This window comes from Ovis canadensis, chromosome 7, assembly GCF_042477335.2.
Source record: "Ovis canadensis isolate MfBH-ARS-UI-01 breed Bighorn chromosome 7, ARS-UI_OviCan_v2, whole genome shotgun sequence".
Lineage (NCBI taxonomy): Eukaryota > Metazoa > Chordata > Mammalia > Artiodactyla > Bovidae > Ovis > Ovis canadensis.
The window spans coordinates 36,629,078-36,646,946 of record NC_091251.1 but is presented as its reverse complement, the minus strand read 5'-3'; the positions used below and the strand labels follow the sequence as shown (position 1 = coordinate 36,646,946).

General features: G+C 52.7%; 2 protein-coding genes across 21 annotated transcripts; one reads left to right on the top strand and one right to left on the bottom strand.

Moving 5' to 3' along the window:
* Positions 1–2,616: 2,616 nt before the first annotated feature.
* On the bottom strand, positions 2,617–11,435 carry NDRG2 (NDRG family member 2). Of its 11 annotated transcripts, none has more exons than XM_069595924.1 (17): positions 11,264–11,335; positions 9,567–9,633; positions 8,764–8,844; positions 8,394–8,435; positions 7,911–8,016; positions 7,575–7,695; positions 7,331–7,393; positions 6,407–6,467; positions 6,126–6,212; positions 5,889–5,945; positions 5,611–5,714; positions 5,101–5,145; positions 4,763–4,814; positions 4,329–4,376; positions 4,057–4,092; positions 3,852–3,903; positions 2,617–3,610 (listed from the first exon to the last, which is right to left on the bottom strand). In XM_069595924.1, the coding sequence occupies exons 3-17, from the start codon at positions 8,836–8,838 to the stop codon at positions 3,444–3,446; spliced, it is 1,116 nt and encodes a 371-aa protein (XP_069452025.1). In that variant the 5' UTR covers positions 8,839–8,844; positions 9,567–9,633; positions 11,264–11,335; the 3' UTR covers positions 2,617–3,443. The 11 variants fall into 11 exon arrangements, with proteins under 11 accessions (XP_069452025.1, XP_069452027.1, XP_069452024.1 ...); XM_069595926.1 differs by lacking the exon at positions 11,264–11,335 and adding an exon at positions 10,996–11,034; XM_069595923.1 differs by lacking the exon at positions 11,264–11,335 and adding an exon at positions 10,616–10,715.
* Positions 9,645–17,427, top strand: TPPP2 (tubulin polymerization promoting protein family member 2). 10 transcript variants are annotated; one of them, XM_069595918.1, is made up of 6 exons: positions 10,828–11,050; positions 12,743–12,901; positions 13,045–13,129; positions 15,342–15,583; positions 15,830–15,983; positions 17,142–17,427. In XM_069595918.1, exons 3-6 carry the CDS (start codon positions 13,094–13,096, stop codon positions 17,328–17,330), a joined length of 621 nt encoding a protein of 206 aa, XP_069452019.1. In that variant the 5' UTR covers positions 10,828–11,050; positions 12,743–12,901; positions 13,045–13,093; the 3' UTR covers positions 17,331–17,427. The 10 variants fall into 10 exon arrangements, with proteins under 10 accessions (XP_069452022.1, XP_069452018.1, XP_069452015.1 ...); XM_069595922.1 differs by having other exon boundaries at positions 10,867–11,050; positions 15,405–15,583; XM_069595921.1 differs by lacking the exons at positions 10,828–11,050; positions 12,743–12,901 and adding an exon at positions 9,645–9,850 and having other exon boundaries at positions 15,405–15,583.
* The last annotated feature ends 442 nt before the right edge of the window (positions 17,428–17,869 follow it).

Sequence of the window (17,869 nt, the reverse complement as noted above, 5' to 3'; positions counted from 1 at the left end):
CCCCTCACCTCTCCTCTAAGCTCTGATCTTAAGAATGGGAAGAGCCACAGACCACTGCTGACCATGGTATCAGGCCTTCCCTCCAGAGCTACCACTAGAATCACAAAGAGCTATGGGAGACGCTTACTCCTTGGAAGAAAAGTTATGACCAACCTAGATAGCATATTCAAAAGCAGAGACGTTACTTTGCCGACTAAGGTCTGTCTACTCAAGGCTATGGTTTTTCCAGTGGTCATGTATGGATGTGAAAGTTGGACTGTGAAGAAGGCTGAGCGCCGAAGAATTGATGCTTTTGAACTGTGGTGTTGGAGAAGACTCTTGAGAGTCCCTTGGACTGCAAGGACATCCAACCAGTCCATTCTGAAGGAAATCAGCCCTGGGATTTCTTTGGAAGGAATGATGCTAAAGCTGAAACTCCAGTACTTTGGCCACCTCATGCGAAGAGTTGACTCATTGGAAAAGACTCTGATGCTGGGAGGGATTGGGGGCAGGAGGAGAAGGGGACGACAGAGGATGAGATGGCTGGATGGCATCACTGACTCGATGGACGTGAGTCAGTGAACTCCGGGAGTTGGTGATGGACAGGGAGGCCTGGCGTGCTGCGATTCATGGAGTCGCAAAGAGTTGGACACGACTGAGCGACTGAACTGAACTGAACTGAACTGAACTGAACTGAACTGAACTGATGGGAGACTTTGGAAGGGACCTGGGAGCTGAGGAGTTGGGAAGAACCATGCCAACCACAGGGGGGCACTGCATCCCCATGGGCTAGCCTGGAGTGTACAGGACCAACAAAGCAGAGAGGTCAGTCAAGGACAGCAAAGCCCCTCTCCCTTGCTCCCAGCAGACAGCATCTCTCCCTCTACTTAATTCTTGGGTTTCCTAAAGATGCAGACACATCTGTAGCAGAGAGAGATACAGTCACCACCCATTCACACCCACCTCCATGGCAGATACACACTCTCTGATATGTATACACAAATGTAATTTACTCCCTCTTCTGAAGAATATCCTGATAACAATGTTATCTTTGTAGGTAAATGTACTGAGAAGACTGGCCTTCCCTTCCATAATGAACAACGGCAGGTATTGCTGGTCAAGGCTGTGAGTTCTCTGCCTTATCTGCATGTTTATCTAGGAGCTGGTTGGTCCAATGTTCCAGTTATGCTGTTTTGTTTCTTTAGCATGGCATTTAAGCCCTGCTTGCTGTCTACCCTGTGTGTGGTTTGTCAACACCCTCACCATCCATAGCCAGCTCTGTAACTTCTGTATTTCTGTGTGCGTGCACGCGTGCTAAGTCACTTCCATCACGTCCGACTCTTTGCAACCCAATGGACTGCAGCCTGCCAGGCTTCTCTGTCCATGGGATTCTCCAGGCAAGAATACTGGAGTGGGTTACCATTCCCTTCTCCAGGGTCTCTATCTCTGCTAGTCACCTAATACTTCCCCCTTCTGATCCTGGCCTACCGCATTGAAGATAGATTTCACCCTGTGTGAGACAGTGAGGAAATGCTCAAGATTCAAGCATACATTCCACATTCCACTCTGATGCCAATGTGTCAGCACCAGATCTCAAGCTACATTAGTCCTTAGCTCAGTTCCACTGAGGAAAGTGCAATTGCCTATGGCATTTCTATTATATGAAGCAATCTAACAAATGACCTTGTAACAATCCATCTACAATCCTCTTGCCAGTAACGCTATATGGTGCCTTCTCATTTTTACTTCTTGTGACCCAAGAGCGTAAGAATCAGCCTGCAACAGCCACAGACTATCAGAAGTCCTCTTGATCGTTGTTCTTACTTGAAAAGCTTCTCAGAGAACCACACGCATAGTCTAATTAACTCCCTGATTCACAGAAGAGGAGAAATTCCTGAGAGGAAGTCCTCTCTTTTGCTGTAACTGTCCTGAAGGAGTCTTCAGATTGGGATCAACCTCGCTAGCAACTGCATGAGGCCTGGTCTGACTGTATTGATCAATCAAAAATGAAATCTACAGAACCCTAGGGAGGATCCTGCCGGAAAATGAGTCAAAAGATGTCCTTGGACACTTGTGTCAGTTTTCTATGCTTCCTTCTTTAAATCATGATTTTGGTGATGTCTCTAAAACTGTATGGCATTTCTCAGTGGGCCAGTCCACTGATAAGGAAGTCTCTTAAGATGTGAGTCCCTCCTCTGGCCCCCAATGGGGATATCCTATCAATATCAAGGGCAATACCATGCTACTGGAGTAGGGACCAGTGACCATGGGGTCACATTTTATAGTGTGTCTATGCTATACAGGGGCCTCCCTGGTGGCTTACACAGTAAAGAATCTGCCTACAATACAGGAGTCTGGGGTTCAATCCCTGTGTCAGGAAGATCCCCTGGAAGAGCGCATGGCAACCCACTCCAGTATCCTTGCCTGGAGAATTTCATAGACAGAGGAGCCTGGAGGGCTACCCACAGTCCAGGGGGTCCACAAAGAGTTGGACACAACTGCGTGACTAACACTTCTGCTATACAAGCCCTCTCCTGTGGTTCTGTCACCTCAAGAAGAGAAATGTAAGGGCTGAGCAGGGAAAGGCAGAAAAGGGGCACGAGGCAGGCATATTCAGACCCAGAAGAATAATGGAGCTCAGATTCCTCTATAGTTTATTGTTACAGCAGAAGTTGTGGGAGATAGGAGGGTACCCCCCACATATAACACACTGTGGTCAGAGCCCCAAGGCAGCCCTTCCCACCCCCACGCCAAGCCCCAAGCAGCCATGCCCAGCTTGGCTCCCCCCCCACCCCCCTCTAGACACACGCTGTCTAGATAGCTACCAAAGTTAGAGCAGCCAGCGGCCCCAGTCCCCTTCCTACTTACTGCCCAGCTCCAGCCCTTCTGTCACACTTGTTCACCGCCCACCACCTCCCATTCCAACTTCCATTTCCACACTGAACGTCTCTGGCATGTCCTGAGGACCACTAACCCACCAGCAGTTCTCCCCATCACACATTCATTTAGGCCCACACCCTTCAGAGGTGAAGGATTAACGCGACACCATGTCAGCTTTGGTGAGAGGAGCCCCAGCCCGGAGCCCCTTACCCTTGCAATCTGGGATAAGGAGGGAGAGTCTGGGGGAGTCACCATAGACAGCTTCTACAACCTCTTGTCCCTTAGCTACAGACACCCAGATTAGGGAGCAGGGAGGCATGCCTTCTCCGCCTTAACACCAAGATGAAGGAGAGGGATCATTTAGGGGTCTGGGTCCCTAAGAGATATTAGGACATCTCTCCCAGGAGCTGAGGGAAATCACAGGTTAGAGGTCAAGGTTAGGGTAGCAATCAAAGATCAAGGTCATCTCCCCACATGATCTGCCCAGCTTCCTGTGCTCACTTGGGCCCAGTGCCCTGTGCGCCTCCCAGGTTAGTACTGGGGGAGGTGAGGGCTGGGTCCCACACCCGGGCAACAAGGGTCACTCAACAGGAGACCTCCATAGTGTGCCCCGGGGGCCCTGAAGAGAGAGTCCCAGACTCGCTGCTCTGGGACAGGGTGCGAGAGCGGGACCGGTTGCCATCAATGGACGCTGCGCTGGTCAGGGAGGCCGTGCGAGACCGGGACAGGCGAGTCATGCAGGATGAGGCCACTGCGGAGACGGAAGGGGAAGCCAGCGGTCAGAGCGGAGGCGGCGAGAGAAGCAGGCAACTCAGAGTGGGGTACTTGGTGGAGACAAGAGTTACAAATGGGGCCAGGGGTCGAGGAGCTTGATTTGACAGACAGTGGTAAATCGAAGAATTAGCCTGAAGTGGTTCCTGCCCCCCGTGGCCCTCCCTCCTCCTATGCCACAACCTCTTGTCTTCATGACAGCCTCTGACCCCCATACTCACTATAGCCCATGCCCTGCAGGAAGTACTTGAAGGCCTCGGTCAGCTTGCCTGGCTGTGAAAGTAAAATGAGGAAAGGGAGACAGCAAAGTGAGGTTAGAAACTGAGCTGGAGCCCATAGCCATGGCAGGTTGGAGATGGGGTGTGTAGCGAAGGGTATAGCTCAGGGCCACTAATATCCCACCCCACGAATGGCAGGGGCGCTCACCTGAGTCAGCTGCGGCTGCCCCCCAGAGTCAGCCATCTGTTCAGGAAAGAGTCATCCAGAAAAAGTGATAAACGTATAAACCAATGAGCCATGCCGAGAGGTACAAGAGGGCCCTCTTCCCTAGGCTTCCCACTCCAGGCCGATGGGGTGTTTTCTGTTTCTTGCTCCCATGTAGGACCCTGGAAGCCAGCCTAGCAGCTGAATCTGGAGAAGATCTATGGCTCTGGACCAGGGGCCAAGAGTCAGGCTGAATGTGGAATAGGGTCACTGACCTTGAGGAAGGAAGTCTGGGTGGGGTCCAGTTTTGAGTTACATTCCACCTGGAGTAGGGAGGAGGTTGAATGAATGAAGTCACACCCCCAGTGGCCCCTCCCAACCAAAAGACCCAGGGGCCCAGATCCAATTCTTTTTTTTTTTTTTTTTTAATTTTATTTCGCCCATACCCACAACATATGGAATCTTAGTTCCACGACCAGGGATCAAACCCATGCCCCCCGCATTGGGAGCATGCAGTTTTAACCACTGGAGCACCAGAAGAGTCCTCCAAGTTCCTTTCTCATCAAGCCTCTGCCCATTTCCTTTTTGTAAGGAATCAACCTCTTATGCCCCAAAGTTACTCTCCCCGTCCCCAAACAGAGCTTGCTTCTTGACAAGCTAGCCCTCTGACTGCCACCCTCCTTCACCCACCCCAAGACTCCCTACTGACCACTGCATCTTCGTGGGGTGCTTGGTCTCCTACCACCAGCATCACAGGGCACCTAGAGGCACAGTGTTGGGGAGCAGGTGGTGAGCCCCTGGCACTCCCTCCTCCGCCTCCTCCCAGAAGAGCAGTTGGCTCCAAAGAGAAAACAACCTTCTGAACCCCGCTGACCCCACCAACAGAGTTCAAAGGGGTAAGACCTAGAGGGTGGTGGTTTGCTAAACAGGATAGGGGAGGAGGTGACAAGAAAATTCCCTGGCAAAAGACTCTCCTTCTAAAGGATGCAAGCATCTAGTAGGGGAAGATCCAGGGAGAGAGGGAAAGCTTTATCCCTTGAGTCTTACTTGAGGGTGGTATCGCCTCCACGCACAAAGTTCAGGTCTCGGCGACTAAAGAGGGTTTAAAAGAAGAGTAGAAACTTTAGGCAAGCAGTGGTACCCACACATATGTAAGCCAGCTTCCCCATGAGGAAGCAATCTTCCTCCCCTAAATTAGAGTTGAATATTGGTGATTACAAGTGAGAACCGAAGGAGAAGGTGGCAGACAGGCCTCAAGCATGAGCCCTATGGTCACTTGTGCCCAAGGTCCCTGGTCAGAGGGCACTGAAGGGGACGAAGGGCACGAGGACCGGAGATCATCTTACTTCAGGGAATCCAAAAGTCTAAGGAAGTAACAAGAGAGAGGGGGCCGGCTTCTCAGAATTCTCCCCTCCACAACCCCCATCTGTCCTGCAGCTGCCCCCTACTGCCCAACAATCCGCCCACCTCGCACAGCCTGCTTCTCCTCCCCTTGGCCCTCTGCGCCTCCCATGACCCCCATTCCCGCTTCTACAATTCTCTTCCGTGCCCACTCACTTGTTGTAGCTGTTCCAGTACAGTTCAATGTTATCCAGGTTGGGAGCATGTGCAATGATATTTCTATACTTTTGTATCAACTCGGAATTTCCAGACAGCTCTTCCTGAAGGAAAAAAGAGGGAGAAGAAATAGGGCTGGGAAGAGAACTCAAAAACAGTTACGAGATGCAAAGAGGCAAACGTTCTTTCCTCCCCAAATCAGTCCCAAGTAAGGAAATCACCCCACACATTCCAGTCCCTGCTGATTCCTTCTACTTCCATCTTCCACAACCATTTACCTGGCTGAAAAGATGTCCAAGGATCATCTCCGAAATGGAAGAGGTGAGGCCTGTTAGCTATGAGGACAGGGCAGGTGAGACAGCTCAGGACATTATGAGGAGTAGAGACCCAAGTTTCTTTCCTGCTCCTTCCCCCATCCCTGAAGCTCACAGGCCAGCCAGTTATGTTGTTAGAGCCTAAATGGACCCACACAAGGGGAAGCCCCCCAAGATCTCAGTGCACAGGCCCCTCCAAACCTTGTGGGCTGCCCAATCCATCCAGCCTTTGGCATTGGGATCAATGTTGATGAGGACAAGACCCTCGACGGTATCAGGGTGGGTAAGCTAAGGGGCAGCAGAGGGAAGTCAGAGGCAGGCATGACTTATCCCCTCCCCACTGAGCTCTGCCCACTCCAGGCTCCATGGGGCCTGCTTCCCACCCTCGTACTCACAGCCTCCCCCCAAGCACACACTAGTAAACACTGCCTGGGCCTTGGACCCGCCTTTTGCTTATCTGGCTTATTTTTTTAATTTCTTACAGCGTATCGCGACAGGACGTAGGCCCCAGCTCCAACACCAATTCCAATTATTGTGGAGAAACTGTGAAAGATAAATGTAGGTCTAATGGGTCCGGGTATCCAAAACTTTGACTCTCCAAACTCCTCCTTCCTAAGGCCATGGGCACAAAGGACAGAAAGGGACCTTCCTTTGGGAGGATGCTGAAAAAGAAGGTGCTAAGGAGCTAAAAAATGGACACTAGTCTTTTCCCAGCTCTCTCCGAGAGAGTGAGTGTCTTGGAAAGAAACACCCACACGCCAACCAACTAGACACTGTTTCCTATGTAGCTCTTTGTCCCTTCTCAACTTTCAGGATCTAGTTCAACTAGTTCTGTTTTAGTTCCTGGTTCCTCTAGAGGAACTGGGAAGGGGGGAACTTAAAGCAAGATATTAAAAAAAGATACAAGTTTGGTGAACAACAGGAAGTATCAGGAGAAAGAGCCCAAGAGGTGAACCACAGCTGCCCAGGGCCCTGATGCTCAGGAAAAGCCAAGTCAAGGACAGAGCCCAGGTGTCATCAGCACTAAGTATGCCCCGAAGAGGCCACACCTGGCTTTCTTTTCCTTCTCTCACCCCCTCTGCCTCTGGAGGAGGCACAGGGAGGGGGAGGGAAAGACAGGCTTGTCTGGTTCCTCAGGGACTATGTCGCCCCCTCCTCTTCTTCTCTAGCTTCCAGATCAGAGAAGACCCTCCTCAGCCTGAGGCAGGGCCAGGCACACAGCTCCCTTCTCTTCTCCTCCTCCCTTAGAGCTACTCTGCTGACTCAAGTCAGCTTTCCAAAGCCACCCGCTTCCTCTCAACTGGAATAGACAATATCTAGTCGGGACAGAACTCGCTCAGGAGTTCTAAGGGCCACCTTGTGCTGGAAAGAGAACTCTGGCTCGGAGGGGTCCCCAGGCCTCTCACTTTAAGTACTGCAGGATGCAAGGGATCATGTCTGCAAGCTGGTCCAGAGATGGGTACTGATACCTGGGGAGGAAAAGAAGGTTAAGGAAAACACCAACCTGCCCCCATGGCCCCCGCCTCCGTGTGCTCCTCATTCTCTCCCAGGGTCACCATTTGCCCTCCCCTTCCTCCTCCCTGATCCAGTCTACTCCATACCTGCCATGTGCCTCACAGCCTGATGAGGAGGGAAGGAGCTAATTCTCACCCCAAAGGGAACACGGGAGCCCCCTCTTCCATGCCAGGGGCATCCACATGAACCCGCACGAAGTTCTGAATGATTTCCTGCATATCCGCAAATTGAAACAGCGGCTGGAAGCAGGATTTATCTAAAGAGAATCCCCATCACCCCAACAGTAGAGTCAGACGGGGAGAATGTCCCCAGGTCAGAATCCACCCTCTTTCTTTCATGCCACATTCAGACTAGGAGAGAACTACCCCTTTGACATGCCACATGGCTCCCTTCCCATACTGGCCCTTCTCCTCCCCCTGCCCCTCCAGCCTCTTCCCAGAAAGAAATGGGAGAGGAAGTGAAGGTCCTTACAGTTGAGTCCCACATCATGGTAGGTGAGTATCGCTGGCCGTTTGGGTTTGGGGGTGCCATAGACAGTAAAAGTGACAGAGCCATAAGGTGTCTCCACAGAGTGAGTCTGCAGGGAAACAGGTCACCATCAGGCAGGAGTTAGGCTGAGAGGAAAAGAGGCACGAGAGGAACCTCCATAACAGTCGGGGGGTTGAAGGGGTGGGGCAAAGAGAGGAAACTGGAGCCAAAAAGTAGAAGCAGGATCAGCAAGAATTTAGGTACAAATGACACTGGAAGATGATTTAGGGGGTGGGAAAGAATAATCAAAGATCGAAGAGCATCAGGGAACTCTGAGAAAAGAAGGAGACGGGAGGAAAGCAGGGAGATGGGGACAGGAACGGACTGGAATAGGAGAAGAAGCAGAGAGAAGAAAACCAGGCAGGGCCCCTCCTTCCTGGGGCGAGAAGAGCCCCTCCTCCCACCTGGGCTGCCCGAAGCTGTTACCTGTCCCTGGTCCAGGAGGATTCGGGCAGCTAACTCAGCCTCCTGGAGAGATACACACAGACAGATACACACAGAAACACACAGCAGAGTCACACAGAGAGACAGACACAGATGAAAGGAAGACAGGTAAAGGGGCCAACGACCAATGACAGAAAGAGATTGACGAAAAAGAGACATGGAGAGGATGAAGGTTAGCATAGTGACAGGAAAGAAGCCTGGACTCTCAGTCGTGGTGTTTGGGGAGAGAGAACATGGGGAGGTGTGGAGAGCTTAGGGGGGTGTGAGTGATAATGAGTCTGGGAAGGGAAGAAGTGAGGGCTATGCTTGGAGGTCTGGGATTCCGGCCTGGGAGTCAGGGGTCTCTGATAACCTTGGCCACCTCGGGTGTCTGCCCTGGCAACAGCGGCTTCTCCTCCGTAATCTGCACTTCCCGCAGCTCTGCCATGGTGACCTGGCAGGGTGAGGGAACACAGAGACTGAGGAGGCTGCCCCCACACTGCACGCCTCCCCCAACCCCTGGCTTCCTCTCTCAACACTGGACAGTGCTGGGTGCGGAGGGCCCCAGGAGCTGAAGACTACTCCAGGACCCACAGAGAGGCGGTCCGGCACGCCCGGCTGCAGGGCCAGGCAGCTGGGAAAGAGGGCTTGGGGAAGAGGACTCAGGACACCACTTCCTTTCAGCCCGGCCATCCCAACACCCCTCAACACCGACACCTCACCTCCGTACCCCCTCCCCTGTCCTGGATGGAAATATCAGGGTGGGGCAGCAGGGCAGCTCGGGTTTCCCAGGCTATATTTAGGGGCCACCCCACACTCCTAGTTAGGTAGGGGGTGAAACTCGTGGTTCAGTGACTGGGTGCTCTAAAGATACCAAGGGATGGGTATCGAGAGTTCACCACTGACTGTGACCTTCGACTAAAGCGCCAAGGTCAGCAGCGCAAAGAGAAAGGGGCTAAAAATGACCTGAGTAACATGACCAAGAGGGGGAGGGGGAAACCAGAAAAGAAGGACAAGGGACATCTGTGTCCAGCAGACCCAATGCCTCCCTTCCTCCCAAGACTCCTGACTTCGAATAAAGTAACATGTATTCAACCTTTGGGGCCGGTGAGGAGCAGAGCACCTGTGCAGACCAGCAGAGTCAAGGGCCAGCAGCCTGGAGGTGGGGTCACTTACTTGGCTCCTATTGGCTGGATAAAGTAGGGTTAGGGGTCAGGGTTCTCACTCCTCCTGGCTCTGGGGTCTGAGAAAACAAGGCAATGAGGTGAATGACATGGAAGACAGATCATGGGTCTTTTAGAGACAGAAAACCTAAGCCAAGACCTGGACTATCTGGGTCACCAATCCCTGCCAGGTCACTAACCCTCCCAATCTGTACCCACGAGTCCAGTGAACAAGTCTTCTCCAGGCTTCAGCTAGAATCAATACAGGCTGGAGGGGTCTGCCGGGCAACACAGCAGGTATCAGTCCAGGCTTGGGGAAGGGGGGCGGGGGGCCGGGGGCCAGGGGCGGGGCGGGGAGAGGAGAGAAGGAAGTGCTGATGTGGAGGAAAGAGCGTGTCTTGTGTCAGAACCTCTGGATTCTACCCCAGGCTCTGCTGCTCCCACTGTGACCTTGGCTCCGTCTGTCACTACTTTTGCGCTCAATTTATTTGCAAATTAAAATGGGGACTAAGGGATCCCCAAGATTTTTGACAGCTCTCGAGTGAGATGGGGTGGCAGAGCACGACCGTTTCTTCCACCATTAAAAAAAAAAATTTTTTTTAAGCCTCGTGCTTTCGCTTCTCTCCTCCACCCAGTCTCGGTGTGGGTCCCGAAAGTGGAGAAGGAGTGTGTGTGGGGCGTTTCCACATTCTCTCCCCAGCGTGCCGCGACGACCCACAAGGGCAGGGAGCCAGCTGGGAAGGGATGGGGAGGACAGATGGGACTGACTGGGCCCAGCCTCCGGAACCTGTCCCTCCGAGTCCCCTCGCTGCTATCCGCGTGGAGGCTGACAATTCGCACGGCTGGCGCGGAGAGCCCTGGACCCCGGACTCAACTTCGTGCACGCCCCAAACACGCCCTGCAGCCCGCGGAGCCTCCGCCTCTGTGCGCCGCGGCCTCGCGGCCCTGCGGGCCGGCTCCTGCCCACGAGCCGTGCACTCCGACGGGTTGGGATCCAAGCGCCTCCCGGTACACCCCGGTGCCAGCCTGGCCCCGCGGCCCCACTCCCGCCCTTCCCCCTACCTGCTGCCGCCGCGGCCGCTTCCACCTTCACTTGCCTTTGACTCCCCGGCCCGCCCCGGCTTGGGCTCCCCGCAGACCCGCCCCCGGCCCGCCCCGGCCCGCCCACGGGCCGCCAGCTCCCCGCAGATCCGCCCCAGACCCCTGGTAAACACGCCCCCCTTCACCCCGCCCGGAGCCTCCCACAGCTCCGGGAGGGGCAGCGCTGGGGGCCCGAGGGGAACTCTAAAGAAAGCCAACTGCTGGGTGCTTCCAGGCTCCGGCCCGCGCTACCCACAACATTCACCACCGCCCCCCGCCCCCGGCAACCGGGCGGCTGCGGGCGTGGGGGGTCCCTTAGTCCCGTGGGGGACCCCCGCGCCCGCTCTCAGCGCCGCCCCTACCCGTGATCTGGCCCTGCCTGTAGCACTCAGGCTCTTCCTGCGCCCCGACTCCAAGGTGGGAACGGGTAAAAGGGAGACGGAGCCAGGCTGCTGGCACCCCACGGTTTTGACTCCACCCGCCCGGAAACAGGGCTAGGCTAAAGAAGGACCGCTGCTGAGGAGGCGAGGGTCTCGACCGTGGACAGGGGAAGTGTGCCTGCACCGACTAGGGGGTGGGGGCGTCGAGGGCGCGGGAGTTACAATTTCGGGGCGCCCAGGGTCCTGGTACCTCCTCTCTGCAGTGTCCCGGCGACTGCTCTCCGGGTTGCTCCCTGAGAAGTTGGAAAACAAGGCGGGGAGGGAGGGGGGGTGCGGGGGGCCGCTATAAATAGAGGGAGATCGCGGGAGGGGGGGAGAGGATGGCCAACGGAGACTCCCGGGTCAAGGCCCCAAGGAGGGGCGGAGGAGGGGCCAGGACCCCCAGGGGTGCTGACTCTTGGGTAAACAGGCACAGGGGTGGAGTTAACTCTGTGGAAGTGGGGTGGGGGGTTAGGGAGGACGCAGTGTCCCGGGCTGGGACCCAAGAGACCCTGTGGCTTCAGTGCTAACCCCTTCTATTCTGGCCCAGAGAAGGAGGCCCGCTTGGCCCAGCCCAGGCAATGGTTTCTCAGGGGCTGCTGCGTCTCTCAGGGCCTGGGTGGGTGTGACGGCCTGGATCCCTCACTCACCCTGCTCTCTCCCCACCTATATGCCCCACCTCCCTGTGCCCCTCTGGGAAAGGTCACTCAGAATGGGATAGTTATGAGGCTAAAGGGATTCAAAGTTGTCTTACACAAAAGGACACAGACTGGATTTCTCCCCACCTGCGCCCTTTCCAGGTTCCCTTCCCCCAGAGGTCCCCACCCTATCCTCCTTCAGCTGGGTTCCTGAGTTGCCATTTCGGGGGCTGGGCACCAGGCCAGTTGGGAACAATGGCCAATGGAACTGGAGCTGCCAACTGCAACACCAGCTCAGACTGCCCCCCCAAGACCCCTAAATTGCCTTCCCCCTCCTGCCTGGGAACCACCCCCCACAATCACCCTCACCACCCCCTCCCATCCAAGGAACATCAATGCCCCTTTCATCCCCACTTGGCAGGGTCTATTGGAAAGGAGGGGCCAAGAGGGAGGAGGTGACCCAGAGTAGATCCCGACTAATCAAATCCAGCTTTTAACAACCCCAAACCTAAAGGATTCCCTCTAGGCCCCCCAATTTGGGGCACCCAAGTTTTCCTCCATTCCCTTCCCCACTCCCTTCATAACCATTTACCCAGAAACTGACACAGAAGCTGGGCACCCCTGGCTCCTTGCCTAGTCCCCTCTCCCCTCTGGATGCCAGTTTAACACTCTCCTGGACAAGGAAATGCCTGCTGGAATTGGGACCATAGATAAAAATGCATAGGACAGAAGAGAGCTCTCCCAGCCCAGCTGGAACTGGGGGAGAAGAGAGCCTACAGTGAGAAATTCTGCCTGCTGCCTCTTCTGATGTATCTAAAGTAGGTCTTACTTGGAGTGGGGGAGGGAAGGACCTGGAGGTTCCAGCATCTAAATTCGTCTCTGGGTCAGGATGACTCAGGGGGAACCTGATAAGGGGCCTACGCAGGGGCGTAGGGCAGGCAGGAGTCGGGAAATTTCCACTGGGATCTGTTTGCTTCCTAGGCTAGGGGTCTCAACCTGCCACGGGCAGTAAGAGGCTGCTTCTGCTCTAAGATGGGGTCCCTCCTTATCAGGGCAGGTCTCAGCCTGGTCCAGTGTCAGTGGCCCAACAAGAACATTTTCCCTAACTTCCTTCTCTTGGGCCAAGAAGCAGCTTCAAACTATACCTTCCAGTTGGCAACAAGAAGGACCTGCTCTGCACAAGCCACTGTATAGATGGAATTCAAAGAAGTGTGAGTCTAGGCATACCTCTCTAGAGCTTAGGATCCAGTAGTTGAGAGAAGATACAGAGATAGAAAACATTCAGAATGATGTAATATAAGATTAATTATTTACACAATAAGTCCTGTAGTAAGAGTTTCCCATCCTTTTCAAGTGGGAGATCAGAGACTTCTATTCCCAAATGATGATTTTAGAATCCCCTGATGGAGACCAACTGTGAATTCAGCAAGTACTTTCAGGTAAGTTTGTTCAGTCTTCTGATAATTTTAACATCTATGCATGTATGCATCTACATGTGCAAAGTTTATTATTTACTCAATGACCAGTCTTCCGTGTGTATATATGTATATATATATATATATATATATATATATATATATATATAGGTTCCACAGGCCCTCAATAACTCAGAAACCCTTGCCCAAAGAGGCTGCAGCCCACAGGCTAAGAACCATTATCTTAGTATAATTCAGAGAAGGAAAGGGTCTTGTTCTTAGGGTAATGCATCCTATGAGAAGTACAGTAGAGTACTTGCATGAGAAGGAGGGCATTCTATCAAGGCAGAGAGACCATCAGGGAAAGTTTAGGGACAGAAATACACAAGTTACTTTGATGAACTCCATAGTAGCTACTGTGTGGAAGGTAATTCTCACATAGTACCCCCCCCAATACTATAAGATAAATATTATTGTCCTCACTGTAGAGGTGAAGAAATTAAAGCTCAGAGGTGTTTAGTCTCTTGCTCAAGGCCACTCACTAGCAAATGATTTATCTAGGACTTAAATCCCTGGATTCAATCCTCTCCAAAGTTATTCTGTCTCTACCAGGCTTCAGGTAGCCTCTGCAGCATAGAGTGATTAGGTCATTATGGCCACAAATACTGATGAAACGTGACATCTGGTAAGGTGAATTGGAGCCAAGTGTGAAGGTAATGAATTGAATGACAGGTAAAAAGGGTGGACTCTTCAAAAAATTTTGAAGATCCAGAGTGTTCTTGATCAGGAGCAATGGATAAGTAATTGTTTTGTGAAAATAATCTGATTGGGAGCGGAGGGTTAAGAAGAGATGGGTTGTGGAGTGGTTGAGGCTAAGGCATTTGACTTAGGAAAGAGGTCATTTAGAAGCCAGAATAATCAACTAGATAGGAGATGACAGGGACTTGAATAAAGAGTGGGAGTAATAGGAATGGAAAGGAAGGAGTGGATTTATAAGACAAGGGAAATTACAGAAATTGGTGACTGATTAGATGGGATGGGGAGGGAAGTCACCAACCTAGTGGCTCTATTTTAGGAGCCATGAAGTTCATTCCTCTAAATGGTGTCCAGCCAGAGAAAAGGCCAGAGAGAAACCCCTTCTGAAAGAAGACACAACACATGTAGTGAAAACTGAATAAAATTACAGCATTACTTTAAAAAGAAGAGGGGAGGGCATTCCCTAGTGGTCCAGTAGTTACTCAGAGCCTTCACTGCTGAGGGCCCAGGTTCAATCCCTAGTCAGTGAACTAAGATTCCAGAAGACATGTGGCATGGGAAAAAAAAAAATATATATATATATATATATATATATCCCTGACCTGCATAGAAAGTTAAAATTATCTGGAAGATTTTGAGAGTCTGAGGCTCACCCTCACCCTAACCCAGCCAGCTGTGTGACCCTCCATGGCCCATGCTCTTTCCGTGTGGGGCCCAAACTGGAAGCCATTTCAAGTTCCTATTGAGCCTGGTCTGCCAAAGCCAGTGGGATTCTCCATGTGTGTCATTAACCCGGCCAGGAGACGAAGAAAGGACAGTGCTGGACTGATGTCAACCTCTTTCCCTTAACTCCTTCCCTGAGCTCTCCTCAACTTTTGTTGAGGGACAGAGCATAAGACAGTTTAACTAGGACCAGAGGACTGGTTCAAGCAGGGCTGATCCAGTGAGGGAAGCTTGGTCACTTGCAGAGATCAGGAGGTTGGTAACATGTTCAATGCAGCATGCGAGGTAGGGACCTAAGACCCCTCCCCCAAGATTAGAGCTGTAACAGGGGCTGAAAATGATGTCACATAAACACCCCTGAGGTCACAGAAACTTCCCTGTCCTCCCCTGTCTCCCCTCCCCACTGCCCCCACCACCACCTCCCCTCTCCCACCCCACCCCCCCACCACCTCTCCCCACACACCCCCGGCTCCTCAGCCAGCCGGCTCCCACAGATCTGCACACACTTACCTACAGAGGCTGGTTAGGGTCAGACACCATCCGGGCACTCTCAGGTACACAGAAGTGGTGGGGAAGTGGTTGGCAGTGGCGATTATTCGGTGTGTAGGATCCGCACTAGTATCCCTCGTACTGAGAACACTATGTCGGACGGGTGTGTTTGCTCCTGTTGCTGATGCTGATTTTACTGTAACCTTCGTCATTACTCTTACTCTTTAACCTTACTCATTAACTCTTACTCATTAACCTTACTCTTCAGTCCTCCCCTCCCCTCCTCCCTCACCCCCAAGCCTCCCCCCTTACTGTCCTCCCCCACCTCCAGTTGACCATGGCGTCAGAAGCAGAAAGAACGTTCCAGCGGTTTGCTGTCTTTGGAGAATCCTCAAGCAGTGGCACTGAAATGAACAACAAGAACTTCTCCAAGCTGTGCAAAGACTGTGGCATCATGGATGGCAAGACGGTCACCTCCACTGACGTGGACATCGTTTTCAGCAAAGTCAAGTAAGGGGCCAAGGACAGGAGTGGGAGTGATGAGTAGAACAAGCAAGGTCATGGGATGTGGCAGGGTTTCTGCAGTAGAGCATTTGTAGCGGGTCTCCTGAGCACCTACTGGGAGCCTGGCTCTGCTAGTCCCTGACCTCAAGACATTCAGTGTGTAGAGGCCCTGTCTGAGTAAGAGGAGGGCTGGACCTTGGAAAGTGATGACTTCATGTTCCCCAGTTCCTGGATTTCTGTCTTACTGACCAGGGCCAAGAATGCCCGAACCATCACATTCCAACAGTTCCAGGAAGCAATGAAGGAACTGGGCCAGAAGCGATTCAAGGGGAAAAGCCCAGATGAAGCCCTGGAGAACATTTATAAGCTCATGGAGGGCAAGGACCCAGCTACCACTGGTGTTACTGTGAGTGACAGACTTCATTCCTAACCCTGACGCTGCTTCCTGAGTCTCTGCTCTCATCTCCCCTCCTCTGCACCGATGTCCCCAACCCTTTTCAATAGCAGCGGGGAAACGGGCACTGTTGGTACTGAAACAGACTAATTTAGAGATCATCGAGTCATTTCAGAAGTGAGGAAACTGTGAGAAGAAGTGACTTAGCCAAGGTCCACAGCGATTTTATTTATTTACTTATTTTTCTTTCCACACCTATTTTAATAGTGAAACTTAGACTCATTCCCAAGTATCCAGGATCTGGGCCAGGCCACCAGGGCCAGGTGGCTTTGGGGGGACATTGAGCACAGAGCACGTGGTACCTGCTCCCTACCCTCTTCGCACTCTTCAGTTCAATTCAGTCGCTCAGTCCGACTCTTTGTGACCCCATGAATCACAGCACGCCAGGCCTCCCTGTCCATTACCAACTCCCGGAGTTCACTCAAACTCATGTCCATCGAGTTGGTTATGTAAGGTCTAATATCCGACTTCTTGCCTTGCACCCACCTTTCTGTTCCCTATTTATCCCCTCTACTAAAATTTCTTTCTACTGTGGGTTTCAAATAGGGCCTTCCCAGCAGGACAGAGGGGCTTCCCTGATGGCTCAGATAGTAAAGAATTTGCTTGCAGTGCTGGAGACCTGGGTTCGATCCCTGGGTTGGAAAGATCCCATAGAGGAGGGCATGGCAACCCACTCCAGTATTCTTGCCTGGAGAATCCCCATGGACAGAGGAGCCTAGAGGGCTACAGTCCGTGGGGTCACAAAGAGTTGGACAAGACTGAGCGACTAAGCACAGCACAGCAGGACAGAACTTGTGTTTTAGGTCTGGGGTTGAAGTCCTCTTGCTGCAGCCTAGTCAAAATAGCTTCTCTGGAAGCAGAAAAGTCCACACACACACCTCCCTACTCATTCCCATGCCCCGGATTCCTTTCTCATGAGTGGATGGCTCTTATCACAGTTCCTCCTCTCATCTGCACCTGAGCCCTAAGCAGGCAGCAGCACCATGCCAGGGGTTGAACATGAGCTCGGACAACTAATAAAACTACTCGAAGGCCGTTGCTAGAGAAGGGCTGTGACAGTGGAGGGGAAGGAAGGGAGCAGGCTCAGGCCCCTCACCCTCTGGCCCACAGAAAGCGACAACAGTGGGCGGGGTGAGCCGGCTGACGGACACCAGCAAGTACACTGGCAGCCACAAGGAGCGCTTCGACGAGAGCGGCAAGGGGAAAGGCATCGCTGGACGGGAAGACGTGACTGACAACTCAGGCTACGTGAGTGGCTACAAGGGTGCTGGCACGTATGATAAGAAGGGCAACAACTAGGGAGCAGCCTCATCTTCACCTGTTGGCCCTTGACCCTGCATCTTGAACACCAGGGAGCTTGGGGTGGGGGGACAATAAACATCTGTGTGTGCAGCAAGCAGTTCACGAGCTCTGTCTTCCACCCGCGGAAGGATGAGGGACCCTTGGTGCAGAAACAGAAGAGCCGAGGAACCCAAGGGTAGGACTTCCCAGAAGCACGTCCTTCATTCTACTTGGCCTCCTCATCACTGGGTAGCATCCCCTTCAACAGCTGCTTCTAAGACCATGGCTGAGGAATATATTTGGAGATAACAGATAAACTAGCTGTGCAGGCAAAAGTATTTGCTAGCTGTGCTCACACATTACCAGTATCCACCCTCCCCAGCATCCCAAAGGGGAGTAGCAATTCCCGATTTGACATAGTACAGCCGGAATACTAGCAATGAGACTGTTCCCTGTCCCTCCACCTTCCTCGTCTGTTACAGTCCATGTTTTGTTGGGGAAGAAATAGACACCAGGGATCTGGTGGCCAAGGATCAAGGATCTATTCGGCCTAACTC

Excerpts from the sequence above, each read along its gene's own strand:
- TPPP2 (XM_069595917.1), top strand. The coding sequence starts at position 13,094 with ATGGAGACCAACTGTGAATTCAGCAAGTACTTTCAG. Across the intron at positions 13,130-15,341 it reads AATTCAGCAAGTACTTTCAG|TCCTCCCCTCCCCTCCTCCC; the intron begins GTAAGTTTGTTC and ends CTTACTCTTCAG. Across the intron at positions 15,584-15,829 it reads ATCGTTTTCAGCAAAGTCAA|GGCCAAGAATGCCCGAACCA; the intron begins GTAAGGGGCCAA and ends CTTACTGACCAG.
- NDRG2 (XM_069595924.1), bottom strand. The coding sequence starts at position 8,838 with ATGGCAGAGCTGCGGGAAGTGCAGATTACGGAGGAGAAGCCGCTGTTG. Across the intron at positions 8,017-8,393 it reads TCCTCCTGGACCAGGGACAG|ACTCACTCTGTGGAGACACC; the intron begins GTAACAGCTTCG and ends GTTTCCCTGCAG. Across the intron at positions 6,468-7,330 it reads TGCATCCTGCAGTACTTAAA|TTTCTCCACAATAATTGGAA; the intron begins GTGAGAGGCCTG and ends TATCTTTCACAG.